The 18,338-nt window shown below is 42.6% G+C and overlaps 1 protein-coding gene across 1 annotated transcript in view; it reads right to left on the reverse strand.

Moving 5' to 3' along the window:
- Window positions 1–15,484: 15,484 nt before the first annotated feature.
- Ttc8 (tetratricopeptide repeat domain 8) overlaps window positions 15,485–18,338 on the reverse strand; it is a 70,313-nt gene continuing 67,459 nt past the window's right edge. Inside the window, exon 14 of the mRNA XM_005068414.4 lies at window positions 15,485–16,429. Coding sequence (XP_005068471.1) covers window positions 16,313–16,429 — 117 coding nt within the window. The 3' untranslated portion in view covers window positions 15,485–16,312. The remainder of the gene's footprint in view (window positions 16,430–18,338) is intronic.

The raw sequence follows: 18,338 nt of genomic DNA on the forward strand, positions 1-18,338 counted from the left end.
TGATGAGCAAAGGGGTTAAGACTGGGCTGGTTTAACCCTCAGAAACAGTTGACCTGAACAAGGGGGAGCTCTTGGACCCCAGATTGTGGCTGGGAGGCCAGCATGGGACTGATCCAGACCCCCTGAATGTGGATGTCAGTGAGGAGGCCTAGGTAATCTATGCGGCCTTGGGTAGTATTTATCCCTGGCACACAGATGGACTTTCGGTGCCCATGCCACAATGAGGGATGCTTTCTCAGCCTGAACTCTTGGGGTAGGGACTAGGCCCTGCTCTGGATAAAATGACAGACTCTGGACACCCCCCCCTCATGGAAGGCCTCCCCCTCCCTGGGGATTGGAGTGGAGATTGGGTGGGGGACTGGGGGGCCTAGGGGGGCAGTGGAGCAGGGAAGGGAGAGGGAGCTGGGATTGACATGTGAGGCAAGCTTGTTTCTAACTTAAATTTAAAAAATGAAGAAAACAAAGAGACCAAGAGCCACAGGAAGTAGGACAGTGATGGTGATGACGCTACTGCAGCATCTTGAGAAGACACTCCTGTTGTGTACCACCCTCTTCTCTGGCTTCCATCTGTCCCTTAAGGCTGTTTCTCCAGTCACCCCATCATTTCTGTGGTCTGTCTCACATCCTTTCCATAACATTCACTCCGCACCTGCAGTGGCTAGAGTAAGAATGGCCCCATAGGCTCATAGTTTTGAACACTTAGTCATCATGGAGTGGCACTACTTGAGAAGGATTGGGGGATGTGGCCTTGGAGTGGGTGGGGCCTAGAGTGGGTGTGTTACTCTAGGGAGGGCTTTAAGATTTCAAAAACTCAAGCCAGGCCCAGTGTCCCTCTCTTCCTGCTGCCTGTGGATCTAGATGTAGAACTCTCAGCTTCTTCTCTAACACCACGTCTGCCTGTGTGTCGCCAAGCTCCCTGCCATGATGATAATGAACTAAATCTCTAAAACTATAAGCAAACCCCAATCAAATGCTTTCTCTTAGGAGAGTTGCCGTGGTCATGGTGCCTCTCCACAGCAATAGAACACTTACTAAGACATCACTAATGTTATCCAAGCTTCTTATCCATTGCTTGCAACCAAAACCCCTGAGCTTAGTATCTGATATACTTAACCTTAAAAGAGTCAAAATCCCAAATCCAAGGTGTTTAATTGTTCCTGGAAGGATCTGAAATCATAGAAAGAAAGAGGTGAGCTTTCTTCCAAGTATACACCAGTTATAACTATACTTTAGCATTGGGGCAGAGAGCTCTGTATACAGAATGAATGCTAATTTTAAAAAACAGCTGGAAAAATAGCCTGCTTAGCCACTTATAAAGCAGCCCTTATGCCTACAGTGTAACTTAGCAATAATCCAGGGCACTGTAACCTCATCATTGAGTAGATGGATACTGACAAGTACACAGGACATCAATGAGCTTTTATTCAAGTCCTAGGAGGCCCCCAGAGATTAGAAACTGGCCTGATACATAGCAGTTATGAGACAAATGACTTTAGAACTTAGAAGCTAAAATTATTTAGGCAGCCAGCAGAAGGAGGGGGGCTTAACGGGTACATCGTATGATGGGATATGTCTTCTAGAATTTAATAAAGTTTAGATTATCTAAATCTAATTGTGAGGCCATTTGCAAAATCAAGTTACCACGTAGCATCTTTGAAAATGACTCATGTTCCTAGGAAGTGTTATAGCACAAATGGTTATCTGCCCTATCCCCGAAGGGTGTTCTGCCTGTTGTGAATCAAAGCTCCTGGAAGACCTGTCACATGTTATAAAGCCTGGGTTGGTGATGGCTGCCGGCAGCGGTGTAGAAAGGAGACATAGTCAATGTATTGGCCAAGCAGGCAGAGGAGGCTGTAACCTCTACCCTGAACTCTAACCACTTCTCAGCACATCTCACATCTGGCTGCTCTGATGATTGTCCAACCCGTCTCTGGAAAAGGAAACCCAAACCAGAGGCTACTGTTTAGACACACCCCAAAGCAAACCACCCAGAATCATACAACTCAAACTCAAGCTATCCTGACAGCCCTCAAACACTCAGATCACAAACATAAAACATTGATTTGCATCCTTGTTGACATGATTCAGTGAAATTACACCAGTTAGCCTATGCAAAACACCTGCTTGTCCTAAAAATAATGCTAATACACAAGAGATAATTGTGGAATGGGTTGAGATGGTTCTTCTCTTGTACTTTGCAATACATGCTGCTGATGCTTAAGAAAAATTTCTTCCAACCTAGTTTGAAGTCTTCCAGACTGTAATCCATTCGACTTATTGTATGACAGTTAACTTTAAAATTTTTTAAATCTGATCTGATTTTACCTTCGGCATCTTATTTCTACTCTCATAATGCATGTGGCCTTGGTCGTCTTTGCCCCACTCGTTCCCAGCATTCTGATGTGGTGGTTCTTGGACAACACCAAGCATGTTCCCACTAAACCCACTCCCACAGTGTTTCAGGTCCAGCCCCAACTGTTACTTTCTCCGTAAGGTTTGTCCTATATTACCTAAAGTCACAATCCCTGGTCCCCCTGAGACATTTTTCTTTAGTATGTATGTGAACATGTACCCACTTCTTATGTACTGGACCCATGTTTATTAGCACATGAGCTAGAGCTTGTCTTTCCCACCTGATACAATATAAGCCACACAATCGCAAGGACTTTCATATGTCTTATCTGCTACAGTAACTCCCTAGCCTAAACTAGAAGCCAGTGTTGACAGATGCTGTCCTGGTCAGTGTCCACTATCAACTTGACACAAACAGAGAACTCGACGAAGAGGGGGCTGCAGCTAAGGAATTGCCTCCATCAGATTGGCATGTCTGCAGAATGTTTTCTTACTTGCTAATTTATGTAAGAGGGCTCAGCCCGCTGTGAACAATGCTGTCCCTAGACAGGTGGGCCTGTGTAAGAAAGCAGGCTGAACAAACAATGGAGAACAAGCCAATAAGGCAGCATTCTTCCATGGCCTCTGCTTCAGATCCCGCCTCCAGGTTCAGCCTTGAGTTCCTACTCCGGCTTCCCTCAATGGACTGTAGTGAGTGAGCTGAAGCAAGCCCTTTCCTTCCCAAGTTGTTTTTGGTCAGTGTTTTATCGCAGCAACGAAAACCATCTAGAACAGATGCTCAAAAACAGTCTGTCATTCTAAGTTTCCATGCATCAGAAATGTTTGGGTGTGGGCAAAACATGAAAGGGAGATCATTTTTCTCCCTTTCCCTCTTTACTAGGAAAACACTGGAGAGGGAGGACAGGAAAGTGAGCCGAGCAGAGTGCTGAGTCATGAGGAACAGAATTCAGACCCCATTGGCAGAGTCTCGAAACCCCAGCAGGGCATGGATGTCAGCTGCATCTATGCACAGAGGACCAAAATCAAGGTCTCTATCAGGTACATGCTCCAAGAAGGAGCAGAGTCAGGGAGAGAGGCACAAGATCAAAGATGGGTGTCCCTGAATCCCTCATCCATCCATGCCTAGCTGTTGTGCAGAACTAGTGCAAGCGTCTCCAGATGTTGAGTTTGTGGCTACAAGGGCTGTGTGTTGTGCAGTGGGTGGCATTTCTAGCCCTTCTATACAGCTTCTGGCTCATACTTTTTTTTTCTGCAGGGACCCTATCCTACTGATAGACTCAGGAAAAGGGGGCTGGGGGTCATTGCTTACAGTTGTATATCCACTAGTGACCCTCCAAGACTCCAGTGAATAGTTCCACTACAACAGTCACACCAATGGTCCTGATTAAACTAAACGGATCATAGAACAAAACCAATGATAGGTAAGTAGGTGGATATTGATAAGGATAGGGGGAGAGAAGAGACGATAGCAGGGGGAGTGAATAACCAGAATGCATATAAGATATCAGAAAACTAACTTTATCAAAATATTCCAGGTTAAAAAAATAAAAGATGGGTCCTGACAGAAGAGGCCTTGGGTAACCTGTGTGAACAGGTTGTCTTCCCCTGAAACCTTGTGACTATTCTCCATGAAGCTGTTGGTAGAAAGGTTGAAATCAAGGCAGGTTGAATTAGGCAAACTTACTATCATGCCTCTTCTCTGCCAGAGTCCAAACTAGCCTCTTTTTATTCCATATTAAAGGCAAGCACTAATATTCACAGGAATGGAATTAATTTTAAAGAAATGTTGGTCATGCGCCAGGCCGAGAGTCCAGCTTTGACCCTGGAGCCTGGGATAAGCATTTTGTGTCCTCTGCTGACCTTGTATGTGCTTCTGTAGGGAAATTAGGGATGCATTAAGTGGCTGCACACAGCAGAATAATTGCCATGGCAACCAAAGACCCATCACCTGAGCTTTCTTCCAAACTGATTTGTCAAGAAGGAAATGCAGATGGTCTCACAAAATGGAAGACAGGGGAAAAATCATATTCTCCCTCTCTTTCCTCCTTTCTCATGTTTTGATATCTGGGTTCTAAAAGTAGCTCACTCATGTCTCCTTTTTCTAAAATTATTCTAAATATTTTTTTTCCTTCTCAGAGTTGCTGTCTGACTCATGGATCCTGTGCATGATGAGGTGAAGGACTGGAATAAAATCAGCACACAGCAGTTCCCCTGGGAGGGGGTCAACCCACACATCTTACATTGGCAAGACTGGCAGAATGACGGTGCACCCTTGATGAGGCCACTCCGGGACAAGTTCAACTCTGCTCTGTTAAAGGGGATCTGTGACCTTGTCAGTTCACTGTCTCAAATGAACTATACCCAAGACAAAAAAAAAATTACCATGTCAGGCTGCTTCTGGACTTGGGGCAGTGTGAACAAACAAACGACGATTTTCTGTCCACATCTTCAGAGAGGTTTGTTTCCCCTCCAATCCATCATTTGATATAGAAGACAGTAAACATGAACTGACCTGGAATGTGGCTCAGATGATGGGTTCTTTGGTTACTATGGTGATTACTCAGGTATTAGTCAATGGCATTTCTGTCAACAGTTCCAACACATGAATAAACATAAAAGACCAACTGTGAGTGTAGAGAGAAAATGTTTGTTCCTGAGATCCTCTGTGCGTGCGTGCGTGCGTGCGTGCGTGCGTGCGTGCGTGTGTGTGTGTGTGTGTGTGTGTGTGTGTGTGTGTGTGTGTGTGTTGTTTGGCTTCTTTTTTAAAACAGGGTCTCATTATGTAGCTCAGACTAGCCTTAAACCCAAAATCTCGCCTTAGTCCCCCAAGTGCTGGAATTACAGGCAAGGACCACTATGCCTGGCATGCAGCTGTGTTTTAGACAAACAGTCCTCCCGGGAAAGGTACTCATTCAGGCATCTCCACGCCACACTGAGAAACATGGCACACTCCAAGGACTTCCCTATAAATAAATGAAATGCAGTAAGCTTTAGCAAAAACGTCACGGATTTGCTGAAATGTCAGTGAGTGACAGCTGACCATTGGAGGAGGACTCTGTGGCAGTGAGGTCCTCCACATTCCTAGGTTTGTCCCCCTCAGATGTCCCCCTCAGGCCACTCCTATAACCTTAGTTTTCTCCTGTGTTCCCTATGGAGGCAGCAGGAAGCCTGTGGGTAACTGATACAAAATTACCAAACTCTGATCATCAAACAGAGTCACAGTCAGGAAAAAGTTAATTCCAGACTATTTCATTTTAAATCACTTTTAAAGAAAATGTAGAATAATGAGTTTAGGGAGAAGACTTCCATTCCCCAATGAAAGTTAAGTACCATCTCCTCTCTCAGTTCTGAAATTATGTAAGAAATGGATTTTACATCTCCTAGTTTTCTCTAAGAAGCAATATAGGTTTTATGAAAAGTTTGCCTGAAGGGTGTATGCATACACGTTTTGGGGTGGAAGACTTCAAATCATCAAATATATGGTTATATTGAACTTCAGAGAAGCAGATGGGATTGAATTAACTATTGGACTTGAATTAAATCTGTTTCCAATTATTCCCTGAAAGAAGGCGAGCTTATGGGTCAGTTATGTCTTATAGACAAAATTACTGTTTCAAAAAGACAAAAAATATTAAATCATGAAATTTTAGGCTGGAAGTCACCTAACAAAGGCCCCATGGCTATCACGATGCTCATAGCTTCTGTAAGGTTCTCAAAACTGCTCAAGTGGCTGCCACTGGAGTTTGATCATGCCACCCCACTGGAGTTTGACCATGCTACCACACGGAAAGCATTCACTGGGAATTAGCTGTCAGCTCTGCTGTGGGGAGTTCATTGTTTTAGCAATTGGGTTCTATTTCCAGGTGCATTGTAAGGTCAGATTGGCTTTCAGTTTGGTCATGTTTGGGGAGGTGGATTAGATGAAGGGTATTGTTTGAAATAATGGCAAACCAGTGCCCTCAACAGAAAGGCATCTTTGAAAGAAATAATCTCAGGTGATTATCATTGTGGCATTGAACTCAGTGTTGCCAGAGTGACTGCCATGCATCATTGTTCTTGTCTCCCCCCACTTCTGTACCCTGCCCCCAAAGGGGTATGTATGCAATGCTGTGTTGCTGCCTTGCAATTCCTTAAATTGCCCCTACGTGGTTTCTTTACCCCCTTTCATTGTTCTGTTTGCTTCCTGATTCATTATTATGTTCCAGCCTAATCCCAAACCAGGAGGCTAAGGGCCTTGTCAGGGGTCCAAGGAGGTACAGTCCCGGTGTCCCATGCCAGGATGTACTCCATGGTTAGTGCACAGAGGTAGCAGGGCAGCAGGGTGGCTGTGCACACAGGGCATCTGTCATGGAAACCTGTTTCCTCCGGCTGGCATGAGTTCGTTACTTGAAATTTTAAAAAAAGGGGTGGAGGACAAAATTCTCAGTGCTGGCGCTTCCCTCTCCAAACCCTGTGACTCCATTATCAGCCGTGGGCACCCCTTAAAATGTGGCCAAGCAGATGGATTCTACCAGGTGCTCTGTGGAGAGAAACTGTTGGGGTTCTGTGGGTGCCCCCTAGCTTTGACCAAAGAATATGCCTTTGAGAAGAATCATCACTGAGCTAGTCTTTCCCACACAATTCCTTCCTTACCCCCTGCTAATGTCCCTTGACTTCACAGCCTTCGCTGCCCCCCTCTGAGCCTATGTCATTGTTGCCTGAAAGCTAGAATCCCAATTCAATAATTCCACCACACATATGACAGCCCCTATTCCTCCCAGCAGGTTTTGCTTCTTCCATGTGGAGTCAACAGAAAGGTGGCTTCTGGAGCACAGAACTAAGGCAGTCCTTTTCAATCTTCCTAATGCTATGACCCTTCAATACAGTTCCTCACATTGTGGTGATCCCCAACTACAAAATTATTTTGTTGATGCTTCATAACTGATTTTGCTACTACTATGAATCGTAATGTAAATGTCCGATACACAGGTTATCTGATATGTAACTTCCAAAGGGATCAGGACCCCCAGTTTGAGAATCACTGCTCTAAGAAGTTTTTTTTCCAAAACTCTCCAGGGCTTACAGCTATAGTCTTCAGTCTCTTTCAATGTCTCTTTCCCCCATCAATGCCTGCTCCAGGCAGAGCAGTATTCTCCCTTTGCTGTATTCAAAGAACTTGTCCTCCCGATACTTGACAGCTCTCTAGGCATGACTGACCTCAGCAGAAGTGATGGGAGGGGTAGGCTTCCTTCAGGTAGACCAAGCACTACTCCCCTGCGCTGGATTGGGTGAATAGCATCTTCCAGCACTCATACCTCCATGAAACTTCAGTGTTTGATGTTATTTGGACATAGGGTCCCTGTGGATGTAGTTAGTTAGGATGACATTATATCATACTAAGATGTAACCTGTATAAGTGTCCATTTTCTGTTCCTATAACTGAATATCTAAAACTCGGTATCTTATAAAGAAAAGAGGTTGCTGTAGCTCATAAGTTTGGATGCCCCCTGTATTGAGAGCAATGTGGCTGCTGCACAGCATGGCAGACCGCATCCTGGTGGGCACATGTGCAAGTGAGAGAAATCATAGGCAAGACAGGTGACAAGAAAGAAGGAATCAAGGGTAAGACTTTCTCTCTTTACATCAGCTCACTCTCGGGAGAACTAAGTGAGTCACAAGGCCAGGTCTGGCCTCTTAGAGTCTCTATCCCATCAAGACTGCTATACTACAAACCGTGCTTCCAGCACACAGATGTTTGGGAGCCACAGTCAAACCAAATGCTGATGTTCTTATAAGCAAAGGACAGGATGTATAGGTCCCCCAGGGGAGGTGAGCAGGTGACCACAAAGGCAGTGTCAGGAATGATGCAGCCAGGTCAAACATGGTAAGACTGTGCATGAGCCAGGAACAGAGGGGAAAGGATCATTCAGAGGGAGTCCATTCCTGCTGACTCTTGCTCCCAGAACTGTGAACTCCCTAAATAAAATGACGCTAAGGCGAGAAGATATCATTCCGGATTCTATGGTGCTCTGACACTGTAGAATATAAGGTTATTAAGGGCTTGGGCCATTATGAGGCCTGGGAGAAGAGAAGGAATCAGATGTTTCTGATAGCCAAGTGCCAAGTTGAATGTTTTACATGTACACATAGGTAATTTTATTTAATGCACAAATCAGTATCCTTTAAGATGATATATCTGCTAAGATGTTTTAGGCTTACATATATGTAGTAGACAAAAAAAAAGCAGTAAGGCTTCAAAGGCTCTCTTACAGAGAATATGCAAATAGTTGTCTGAGGCACATAGCAAGTGTGAGATAAGACTGAAAATCCATAGCCAGGTGTCATTAGTATGAAGGAGGCTAGTAATCAAACTAGCAATCACATGGTAACTGTAAATAAGCATCATCCATAATAACAACAACAACAATAAGGTAAAATTAAAGTGCTGGGCATGTAACATGATATCTCAGCTTGATTTCTATTGCCATGATAAAACAGCATGACAAAACGCAACTTAGGGCTAAGGGGTTTAAGTCACACATCTCCATCATGTCCTCCACCACTGAGGGAAGTCAAGGCAGGAACTTAAGTAGGGCAGGAACATGGGACAGACGCTGAGCAAACGCTACAGAGGAACTTTACTTTCTCACCGTGGCTTGTTTGGTTCGCTTTCTTATACCACTCAGGACCACTTGCCCAGGAGTGGCACCATCAGTGGTAGGCTTTGCACAACAATCATTTAATCATGAAAACGCTCCTAGAAGTTAAATGGGACCATGACATTTTCTCAACTAAGGTTTCCTCTTCTTAGCTTGTATCGAGTTGACAAAAAGACAAACTAATGAAGCAAACTAATTAGCACACATTGTAAATGCAATGTTGAAGGGTCTTGAGTAATATAGGGAAGGGGTATCAATATTAAATATAGCCTTCAACTGAGTATACCACTTACATAATAAGAAAAGGCACTAATATATGCTACACTGGCTTATATAACTTCCAGTCAGGGGAGACACTGATAGAAATGTTCTCTGACACTTCTCTGGGGTCGCAGCTACTTATAACTCTGTTATCAGTCCTAGCACACACTGTCCTATGACAGAATGAGATTAGTGTGCAGCCAGTGACTTTGCTCTCCTGTCCCCATTAGCTGTGGCCAGAGGGCAGGAACAGGGACGTGTTAGAAAAGTATGTGTTTGATTCAGGGGCTGTATTACTTCTATATACATGTCTGCTGCAGGTAGCAGACTAATGCACATATATAATCACATGAAAATCAATTATCCATGTATTAAAGCAGAGACTTTAATTTTCTGAGTGGTTTTTACAGATACCTTCAATATCTCCAGATAAATGCCTGATTTCAAATTAAAGAAAATGATTCTCTTCACCACACACACACACACACACACACACACACACACACACACACACTCACTCACTCACTCAAAGGTGTCATCAACCTGGCACCATGTGGGCAGCAATGGATGTGGGAGTCAAGCCAGCGTAGAAAGTGTCCCCAAACACTTACTCATCCTCCCACTGCCTTCCAAAAACATTGTGTTGAGTTTACAGCTTTGAAAATGTAATTAACACTTTCACTTATGGAGAGTGGCTCCTGAGAGTTTTAGCAGGCTATACTAGAAACAGCCTCAAATCTCAATGGCCTTACTCATAGGGTAACCCAAGTATAGACACACTCTTCTGGACTCCCAGGAGCCTGGAGACCAATCCAGGCTTCGGCCAACCTTTCTTAGTAGTCATCCTCGCCCACAATAGACTTGAATGCCACTGAGTATAGCACTAAGCAGCTCCATGGTGAAAACTGGAAAAGCTATTTAGAATTAGATCCTAAGTTTGGTTGCTATTGTTGTGATAAGGACACTGTGACCAAAAGCAAACTGGGGGTGGGGGAAGTATTTATTTTAGCTTATAGTTTCACATCACAGTCCATGAAGAAAGGAAGTCAGGGCAGTAGCTCAAAGCAAGAACCTGGAGACAGGAACTGAAGCAGTGACCATGGAGAAACGCTGCTTATGGGCTTGCTCAGACTGCTTTCTTAAACAGCTTAGGTCATCTGCCCAAGGGTGGCATCCCACATAGTAGTGTAGGGCAGGGCCTCCCTACATCAATCATTAATGAAGAAAATGACTACAGACTTGCCTTCAGGCAATCTGATGGAGGCATCTTCTCAATTGGGATCTCTCTCTTTTTTTCCCCTCAGATAACTGTGCCTTGTATCAAGCTAACCAAAACAAAAAAGACAAACAACAAAACCACCAAGACAAGTTCCACGACTTTCTGCCATGATAACATTATCTTTAAGACTAGATCTGACCAGAGTTACAAGTCATGGTATGTATTTAGGAGTGATACAACATGTAGCATCTATTTCCTGTAAGTCTCTCTCCTGTAAGTCTGTTGTGACACCTAGGATCTTATGTGAAAACATTAAAATCTTTTACTTAAAAGGAAGAAACAAAACTATCATGATTAGAGATGAGTTGGCATAATCATTAGGGAAGGAAACAGACTGGATTAATTTTGGTTAAGGGAGCAGAACAGAAGGAGCTGCTGGGTGGTGCCAGGGTAGGAATCTGGACCCTGGTGTTCAAGGAAAAGCTGGTTCCCACGGAAGAGAACCAACTTTAAGACGTAACAAAGCCACCGGGCCGTTAGTGGCACATGCCTTTAATCCCAGCACTCGGAAAGCAGAGGCAGACGGATCTTTGTGAGTTTGAGGCCAGCCTGGTCTACTGATGGAGTTCCAGGACAGGCTCCAAAACAATACAGAGAAACCCTGCCTCAAAAATAAAATGTAGCAAAGCCAAAGAAAGAAGCAGACAAACCCAGGATTGAACAGTATAATTTATTGGGCACTTAGGTAAAGAAATGTAACTTGAGTAGCAAGACAGGCGAATTCTCACAAACTGGATCAGAAGAAGGGAAGGCAGAATGGCTAGCATAGGACGTCATCCAAGCCAAGATGGAGCTGATTTATCTCCAGCGAATACCAAGGTCACTGAACACATTCCTGGGGCCAATGGATCTAGAATCTTGGTCATAAAACTCTGCAGACACTCTATTTATAGATGCTGGGGACCAATTGGGGAAAGCTAGCCGGAGTCACTTGGCATAGTCATGGTTCTTATGACTCAAGATGGGTTCATTCAGGTCAAGCAGAAGCCCCACACCTGTGCAAGAGGAAAGGCAGGTAGGCAAGCCAATGGGGCAGAGGGGAATCATAATTTGTTTCTTCTACCTACAGCTGAAACATGTGGACACCACTGGGAAACACACCAGCTAAAATATTGGCCCCTGTCCCTGAACAGCTGCTATGCATGAGGGTATGGGAAATGTGTTTGACGTTAAAGCAAATACACATTTCTTTGGGGTTAATTGCAAGATTCACATGTTATTTTAAATAGAAAAGGCAGACGGCTCTAGCTTCGAATTTCATGCATAGAGTGGAGTCTCTGGATGGTGACCTGTATGCCTCAGATTTTTCCTCAGCTCCGTCCTCATCTGCCCCCGCTAGTGAAGGTCACTGAGAGAGATGCTTTTTAATGAGTTTCAAGGATATAACCCTAGGAAGCCTTGTCACGATCAGAGACGCGTACTAAGAATATGAGTTCTTTGCACTCAAAGACCTTGAGGATTTTTTTCTTGCTTGGAATTCTGTTAGGGACTATCAGACGGAAATAAGCCCACCCTAAAGTTAGGAGGGCCAGAATGAGGAGTTGAGTAACATAGTCCACTTCTACAGCAGACTATCAGCATCAGCTACTTCCTTTGCAAACTGACACACAGCTTAAGGCTCACCCCTGTACTCTCTATGTAGTATGTCTAGGATATGGCCAGTATTGCCAAATAAGACTGTTTTCAAGCACAGGTCTCCCTTGCCTGGCTGGTTTAATAAGTACAGATTTAACTTGGGAACCATAACTGATAACTAATAGAGTTGTGAAATTATATGCAATGGTGCATAGTACTTATTAATCACCCAAAAGATGAACTGGAGTCTTCAGTTTACAGTACTGTTTTAAGGCACCTGAGGCATGTGTTGAACTTGTACAGGAAACTTCCCATTGCAGTTGTATTGACAGATAGGCTCTTTAACAACTAGAGGGACACTAAAGGAGCATCAATGGTGACTTTTTAGGGATTTAGAGGTGAAAGCACTTTTAGGAACCATTTAGTGAAGTGGTTCTCAACTTCCACACTTGATGGAATGACCACTGCCCTACATTACTTTGATTATTAAACACTCAAGGAGTAAATATTAGTATTTACTCACAATTCCGAATGAAATATAGAAACATTGCATGGCTAGTCATCTTGCATGTGTAGACAGACAACAATCTTGTGGAGAAAACTATTTGTTGCAAGCTATAATTAATGAGGCACCATCTGTGAGAGGCAATGCTCCTTGCACAAGCCTCCACTATCCAAGCAAAGTTCTTATGCTTCTTAGCCAGATGGGAAGAGAGAAAAGGGTGTAACAAAGCAGAAATGTGGTGTGAATTATTTGATCAATAACATATGCTATGTGGTTACATTTAATTTTATTACCTGACATAGAGATTCAATTTCACACTCTTAGAAAACTTGACTTAAGATTTATATCCAACTTTGAATTCTTCCACTTGGTTTAACTGTTTTATTTATTTGTGTGTGTGTGTGTGTGTGTATACCTGCTCTCTCACTCTCTCTCTCTCTCTCTCTCTCTCTCTCTCTCTCTCTCTCTCTCTCTCTCTCTGCCCCTCTGCCTCTCTCTGTTTCTGTCTCTCTTTCTATGTCTCTCTGTCTTTATCTTTCTCTGTATCTGTGTATCAGTTGTCTGAGTACTGCTGTCTCTCTCTCTCTCTCTCTCTCTCTCTCTCTCTCTCTCTGTGTGTGTGTGTGTGTATGTGTGAATGTATACCTGCTGTGTGTGTACCTGCTGTGTGTGTCTCTCTCTCTGTATGTCTCTGTGTGTGTGTCGGTGGGTACATGTCTCTGAATGTGTGTGTCTGTGTACCTGCTGTGAAAATCAGAAGATAACTTACATGAGTCAATTTTCTCTTTACACCATATAGATCCCAAGGATGAAACTTGGCTCTACAGGTTCTGCAGCAGACACCTTAACTGGCAGAGCCATCCCACTTCCCATCTCCTGGTTGATTTTAAATAATATCAACTGATCAACTCGTACAAAATGCTTGATTCCTCCCAGCTTTGAATAAAATTTCAACCCCTCAGCTTAGGATTCAAAACTTCTGCTGCACCATAATGATAATGGACTAAACCTCTGGAAATGTAAGCCACCCAATTAAATGTTTTTCCTTTGTAAGAGTTGCCGTGGTCATAGTATCTCTTCACAGCAATAGAAACCCTAACTAAGACAGCAGAATTCTCTGATATTCATTCATGTTCATGTGTGTTGCCAACAATTCATTCCTTCTTAAAGTCAGTTAAAGTATTCCACTGTATGGCTGAATCAGTTTACCCATTTGCCTGTTAATAGGTGACAACAGAAATGGTTCAATTCCTACTTCTGACACCAGGTGATAATGGAAACCAGTCATGCCAAGGATGCTGGGAGAAGGTAGTAGGATATTTATTCAGATAGAGAGAAGTAACTTACATGAGAAGCTGAGAACCAGTGTCATCTCTCTGTGGTCTCTGAACCTCGACTGGAATCCGAGAGAGGGGGGTCCCCTCCTGTCCCTCCTCTTTTATCCCTGGTTTCTCCCATGTACATGTGGTCAATGCTGCAGGTCCATGAGACCTCTCCCTACAAACAGGCCTTTGGGTTGTTACCAGTTTAGGGCTATTACAAATAACGTTACTATGAACATTCACACTCAAGTCTTTTAAGTGAACATTTTTAAAGTTCCAGTTGTTTACATGGTAACCAGAACTCAGTCTGGTCCATTTTTTAAATCTCAGCTATGCTAATTGAGATTTTAATTATATTTTCTTGATGACTAATGATGTGAGCATCTTTTTTTGTGCACAGTTGCCACATATTATGTAACATAATTAATAAAAGCCCAGAGACAAATATTGGTGCTTAAGCTTCAAGCTGATGATCAGGGAAGCAAAGCAACTAGCCACTAGCTCTTACTTCTACCCTCAGACTAAAAGGGTGAATCTGCTCCTCAGATTCTCTCAAACTGCTATGCTCTCCTCAGTGTAGCTAGAGAATAAATGTTTCATGAGACCCTTTGGTTCTTCCTTTTATACCTCCCTAGAGCTGGGATTAAAGACTTTTGATCCCAAGTACTGAGATCACCTGTGCTCGAGCTGTTTCTCTTTAGGACTGCATCAATTTCATGTAGATAGTGTGGCCTTGAACTGAGAGATCACTCTGCTTGTCTCTTGAGTCCTTGGATTAACGGTGTGTGCCACCACTGCCTAGCACTGTGGCTGCTGGGATTAAAGGTGTATATAACCATTGCCTGACCTCTATGGCTTGTGGCTAGCTTTGCTTTCTGGACCCTCAGGCACTCTTTAATAAATCATAAATAATATATCACCATATATTATATGCCATTTCTAGTGAGGTTTCCATTTATTTTGTGGTGTTTTTGTTTTGTTGAGATAGTGTCATACTTTGTAGCCCAGGATAGCCTTAATGGTATATACCATCATCTCCAGCCTTTTCATTGAGTTTTGAGTTTCATTCTCAATGAAAGTCATTTATAAAATACATACTGCAAGTGAGAACATTTCCTCCCAGTGAGTGGCTTATTTTTCAGTAATGCCTTTGGAAACACGAAAGTTTTTTTAAGTCTGGAGAGTCAAATCTATGAATCTTTTTTTTTAATTGTGATTTTTAGCGTTTCAGCTAAGAAATCTCTGTGACATGAATTTACACATATTATTTCTTCTAAGCATGTATACACACATGCATACATATATACACACATATACATAGATATATGTATGCACATATATATAATATATACATATTATATATATAGTAAGTCTGTTCATAACTTGTTTCAAATTTACTTTTGTCAAGATATGAACCAGTGAGCATTTGGGGAACACATTAGGTAAAAACTAGTAGTGCACAATTTCAAGTAAAAAGCAGTTTGACTTACAAGATTAATGGGCTTTTAAAACTAACTTGAGTCATCAGAGACAAATGAAAAAGAAACTCATGAAAAGTGAAAAAATGTTTTTATATACATAAATTGAGTCAGTACCAGAAAAAAAGAATATTGTATGTTTTCTCTAATGTGTAGCTTCTAGATTTTACTTAGATACTTAAAATCAAGTACATACAGAGCCGGGCAGTGGTGGTCTTTAATCCCAGCACTCAGGAGGCAAAGGCAGGTGGATCTCTGAGAGTTCGAGGCCAGCCTGGTCTTCAAAAGGAGTTCTAAGACAGGCTCCAAAGCTACACAGAGAAACCCTGTCTCGAAAAACGAAAGAAAGAAAGAAAGAAAGAAAGAAAGAAAGAAAGAAAGAAAGAGAAAGTCATGTACGTACAGATGATATGGAAGAGGCTATGACACTGGCCAGGGGACAATGAGGACTAACGGGAGGAAGAGAGTATGGCTAAAGGGCACCCAGTATACACGTTACAATTGTTTGAAAATGTCTGTATCCAACAATGAATTGTTTTAATTGAAAAAGCAAAACTAGAAAATGCTTAAATCTTATTCTTAAAATATTACTTTATAAAACAACAAAGTTCTTATAGCAGGTTCTGGTTTACAGTCTTTTTGTTTGTTTGTTTCAAGACAGGGTTTCTCTGGCTGTCCTGGAACTCACTCTGTAGACCAGGCTGGTCTAGAACTCAGAGATCCGCCTGCCTCTGCCTCCCAAGTATGGGATTAAAGGTGTGCGCCCAGCTTGGTTTCCAGTCTTCTGCGCTACCTTACCAGGTCTGCATCTCTCTACTGCTACCGGCGCGCACAGTGCACTTTTCCTCCCGTGCACTGACGCATGTCCGACTGCGTGCTGACGTATTTGGTCCCAGGACTGATCAGAGCATAGCAAAGTGCTGCTTTAGCTGCTTAAGCAAGTGCTGTGTGTCCACGTGCTCTGGGAATGCCGCCTCAGACTTCTGAGCAGCAACATAGCTTCTCTGAAGATCTCCAATCTGTAAGAAACACCCATCAGGAGACAGAGTAAGAGCTACATGCTGGAAAATGCCAAGCATCCTTAACAGTAAATTGCTCCATTATGCTACCTATAGTTTAAGAATTAACTAATCTAAACTATAAATCCATCCTAAAAAAGAGGAAAATAAAATTACATAAATAACATATGCTCCATCATAGTTGTTTAGTTGTGAATCAGAAATGTGTGTTTTCTCTCTCTGTTGCTGATAGCACTGAAGTATATAAGGGCATCTATATGCCTAAAGACCCACATTTGTGTAGCCAGAATAAATTCAACATCCAACATACATAGACATTTTGATTAGTATAGCATCTCTTAGGCAGGAAATTTAAGTAAAATATATTAACTTATGATATAAAGGCCGGTTGCTGGTGGCACAGAGCTTTAATCCCTGCAATCAGGAGGCAGAAGGTGGATCTCTGAGTTCTAGGCCAGCCTGACCTACAGAACGAGTTCCAGGACAGCCAGGGCTACATAGAGAAACCTGTCTCAAAAAAGAAAAAGAAAAAAGGGGTGGGGTGGAGGAGCTGGAGAGATGGTTCAGCAGTTAAGAGCACTGCCACCCTTCCAGAAGACCTGGGTTCAATTCCCAGCATCCGCATCTCCAGTTCCAGGGATCTGACATCCTCTTACCAATGTACAAAAATAAAATAAAATAACTTTTTTAAAAGATAAAAATTATGTTCTGAGAGGTTCTAAGTGATACTAAACACAATGGTGTTGGGCAAATAGCTGGTTTTTAGGTTTATAAAGGGTATCTCTAATGTTCAATGAACTCTGTTTAAGTCCAGTCCCAAAGAAAAATGATCTACCTTCATTCATGTGGGCACTTCTGAAACGACAAAAAAAAGTTTAGTATGTGCACACAAAAAAATCTAAATGATTCAACTCTGATGAGTTTTTAATAATATATATGTATTTTAGATTTAAATGGTTTCCTTTTAAAACAGTAACATTGCCAACATTATTATTATTATTTTATAATACATCAAAGCATTGCCAAATATTATTTTATAATATTTTTCTGAACTGTCTTATAAGAATTAGGAATCCTTTGAGCTAAGAATCATTAAGCTGCACTGGTCCTCAGGTGAGCTGGCCTTCCCGTAATAAAGTGCCTGCCTTTAACTAAGTGTAGCATGGTGCAGTGGGGGATTAGGAAGTCTGCAGTCTCATACAGATCGTCATGTGGCTCTAGGGTGTGTCTTTGTTTTGTTTCAGATTTACTTTTTATTATGTTTAATTATGCATAGGAGCGAGTGCACATAAGTATGTGGATGCGTGTGCAGGTGCAGCCAAAGGCAGAGATGCAAAATCTCCTGGAGCTGCCTGCAGTGGGTGCTGGGAAGCAAATTCTAGTCCTCTGGAAGAGCAACAAGTGCTTTTAACCACTGAGCCATTCCCAAAGACCCCTGCTATTTGGGTTCTATTGAGACTGGGTCTAGCCTTCAACTAGTGACCCTCCTGCCTTAGCCTCTCGCGTGTAGAGTTGTACAGGCTTGTGCCTCCACGCCCAGGTCTTATGGATGCCTTGTAACCTCTCTGAGCCTCAGGTTGCATGAGAATGCAAATGACATGAAGTAGAAATTTTTGTCTGCTTCGTTCATTGCTACATTTTCTATGATGACCACAAGGCCTAGCACACAGGGAGGCCCAGAAAAGAAACACTGCTGGGGTTTTGGAGAGAATTCAAGAAGGCAGTAAAGTCCCTCCAACAGAAGCTGGTATAATCAACTGTCCTCCAAATTATAGCTTGAGTGAGAGCTTTTTCTATTTTCAAGACAGACATGGGTGGATAGTTTTGTATTCATGCTATAAAGATACCATGTTTATGTCTTTAGTCAATAAAGCCCTGTACTATATCACAGACATTTTGAACTGTTTCT

This window comes from Mesocricetus auratus, unplaced genomic scaffold, assembly GCF_017639785.1.
Source record: "Mesocricetus auratus isolate SY011 unplaced genomic scaffold, BCM_Maur_2.0 Super-Scaffold_15014, whole genome shotgun sequence".
Classification (NCBI taxonomy): domain Eukaryota; kingdom Metazoa; phylum Chordata; class Mammalia; order Rodentia; family Cricetidae; genus Mesocricetus; species Mesocricetus auratus.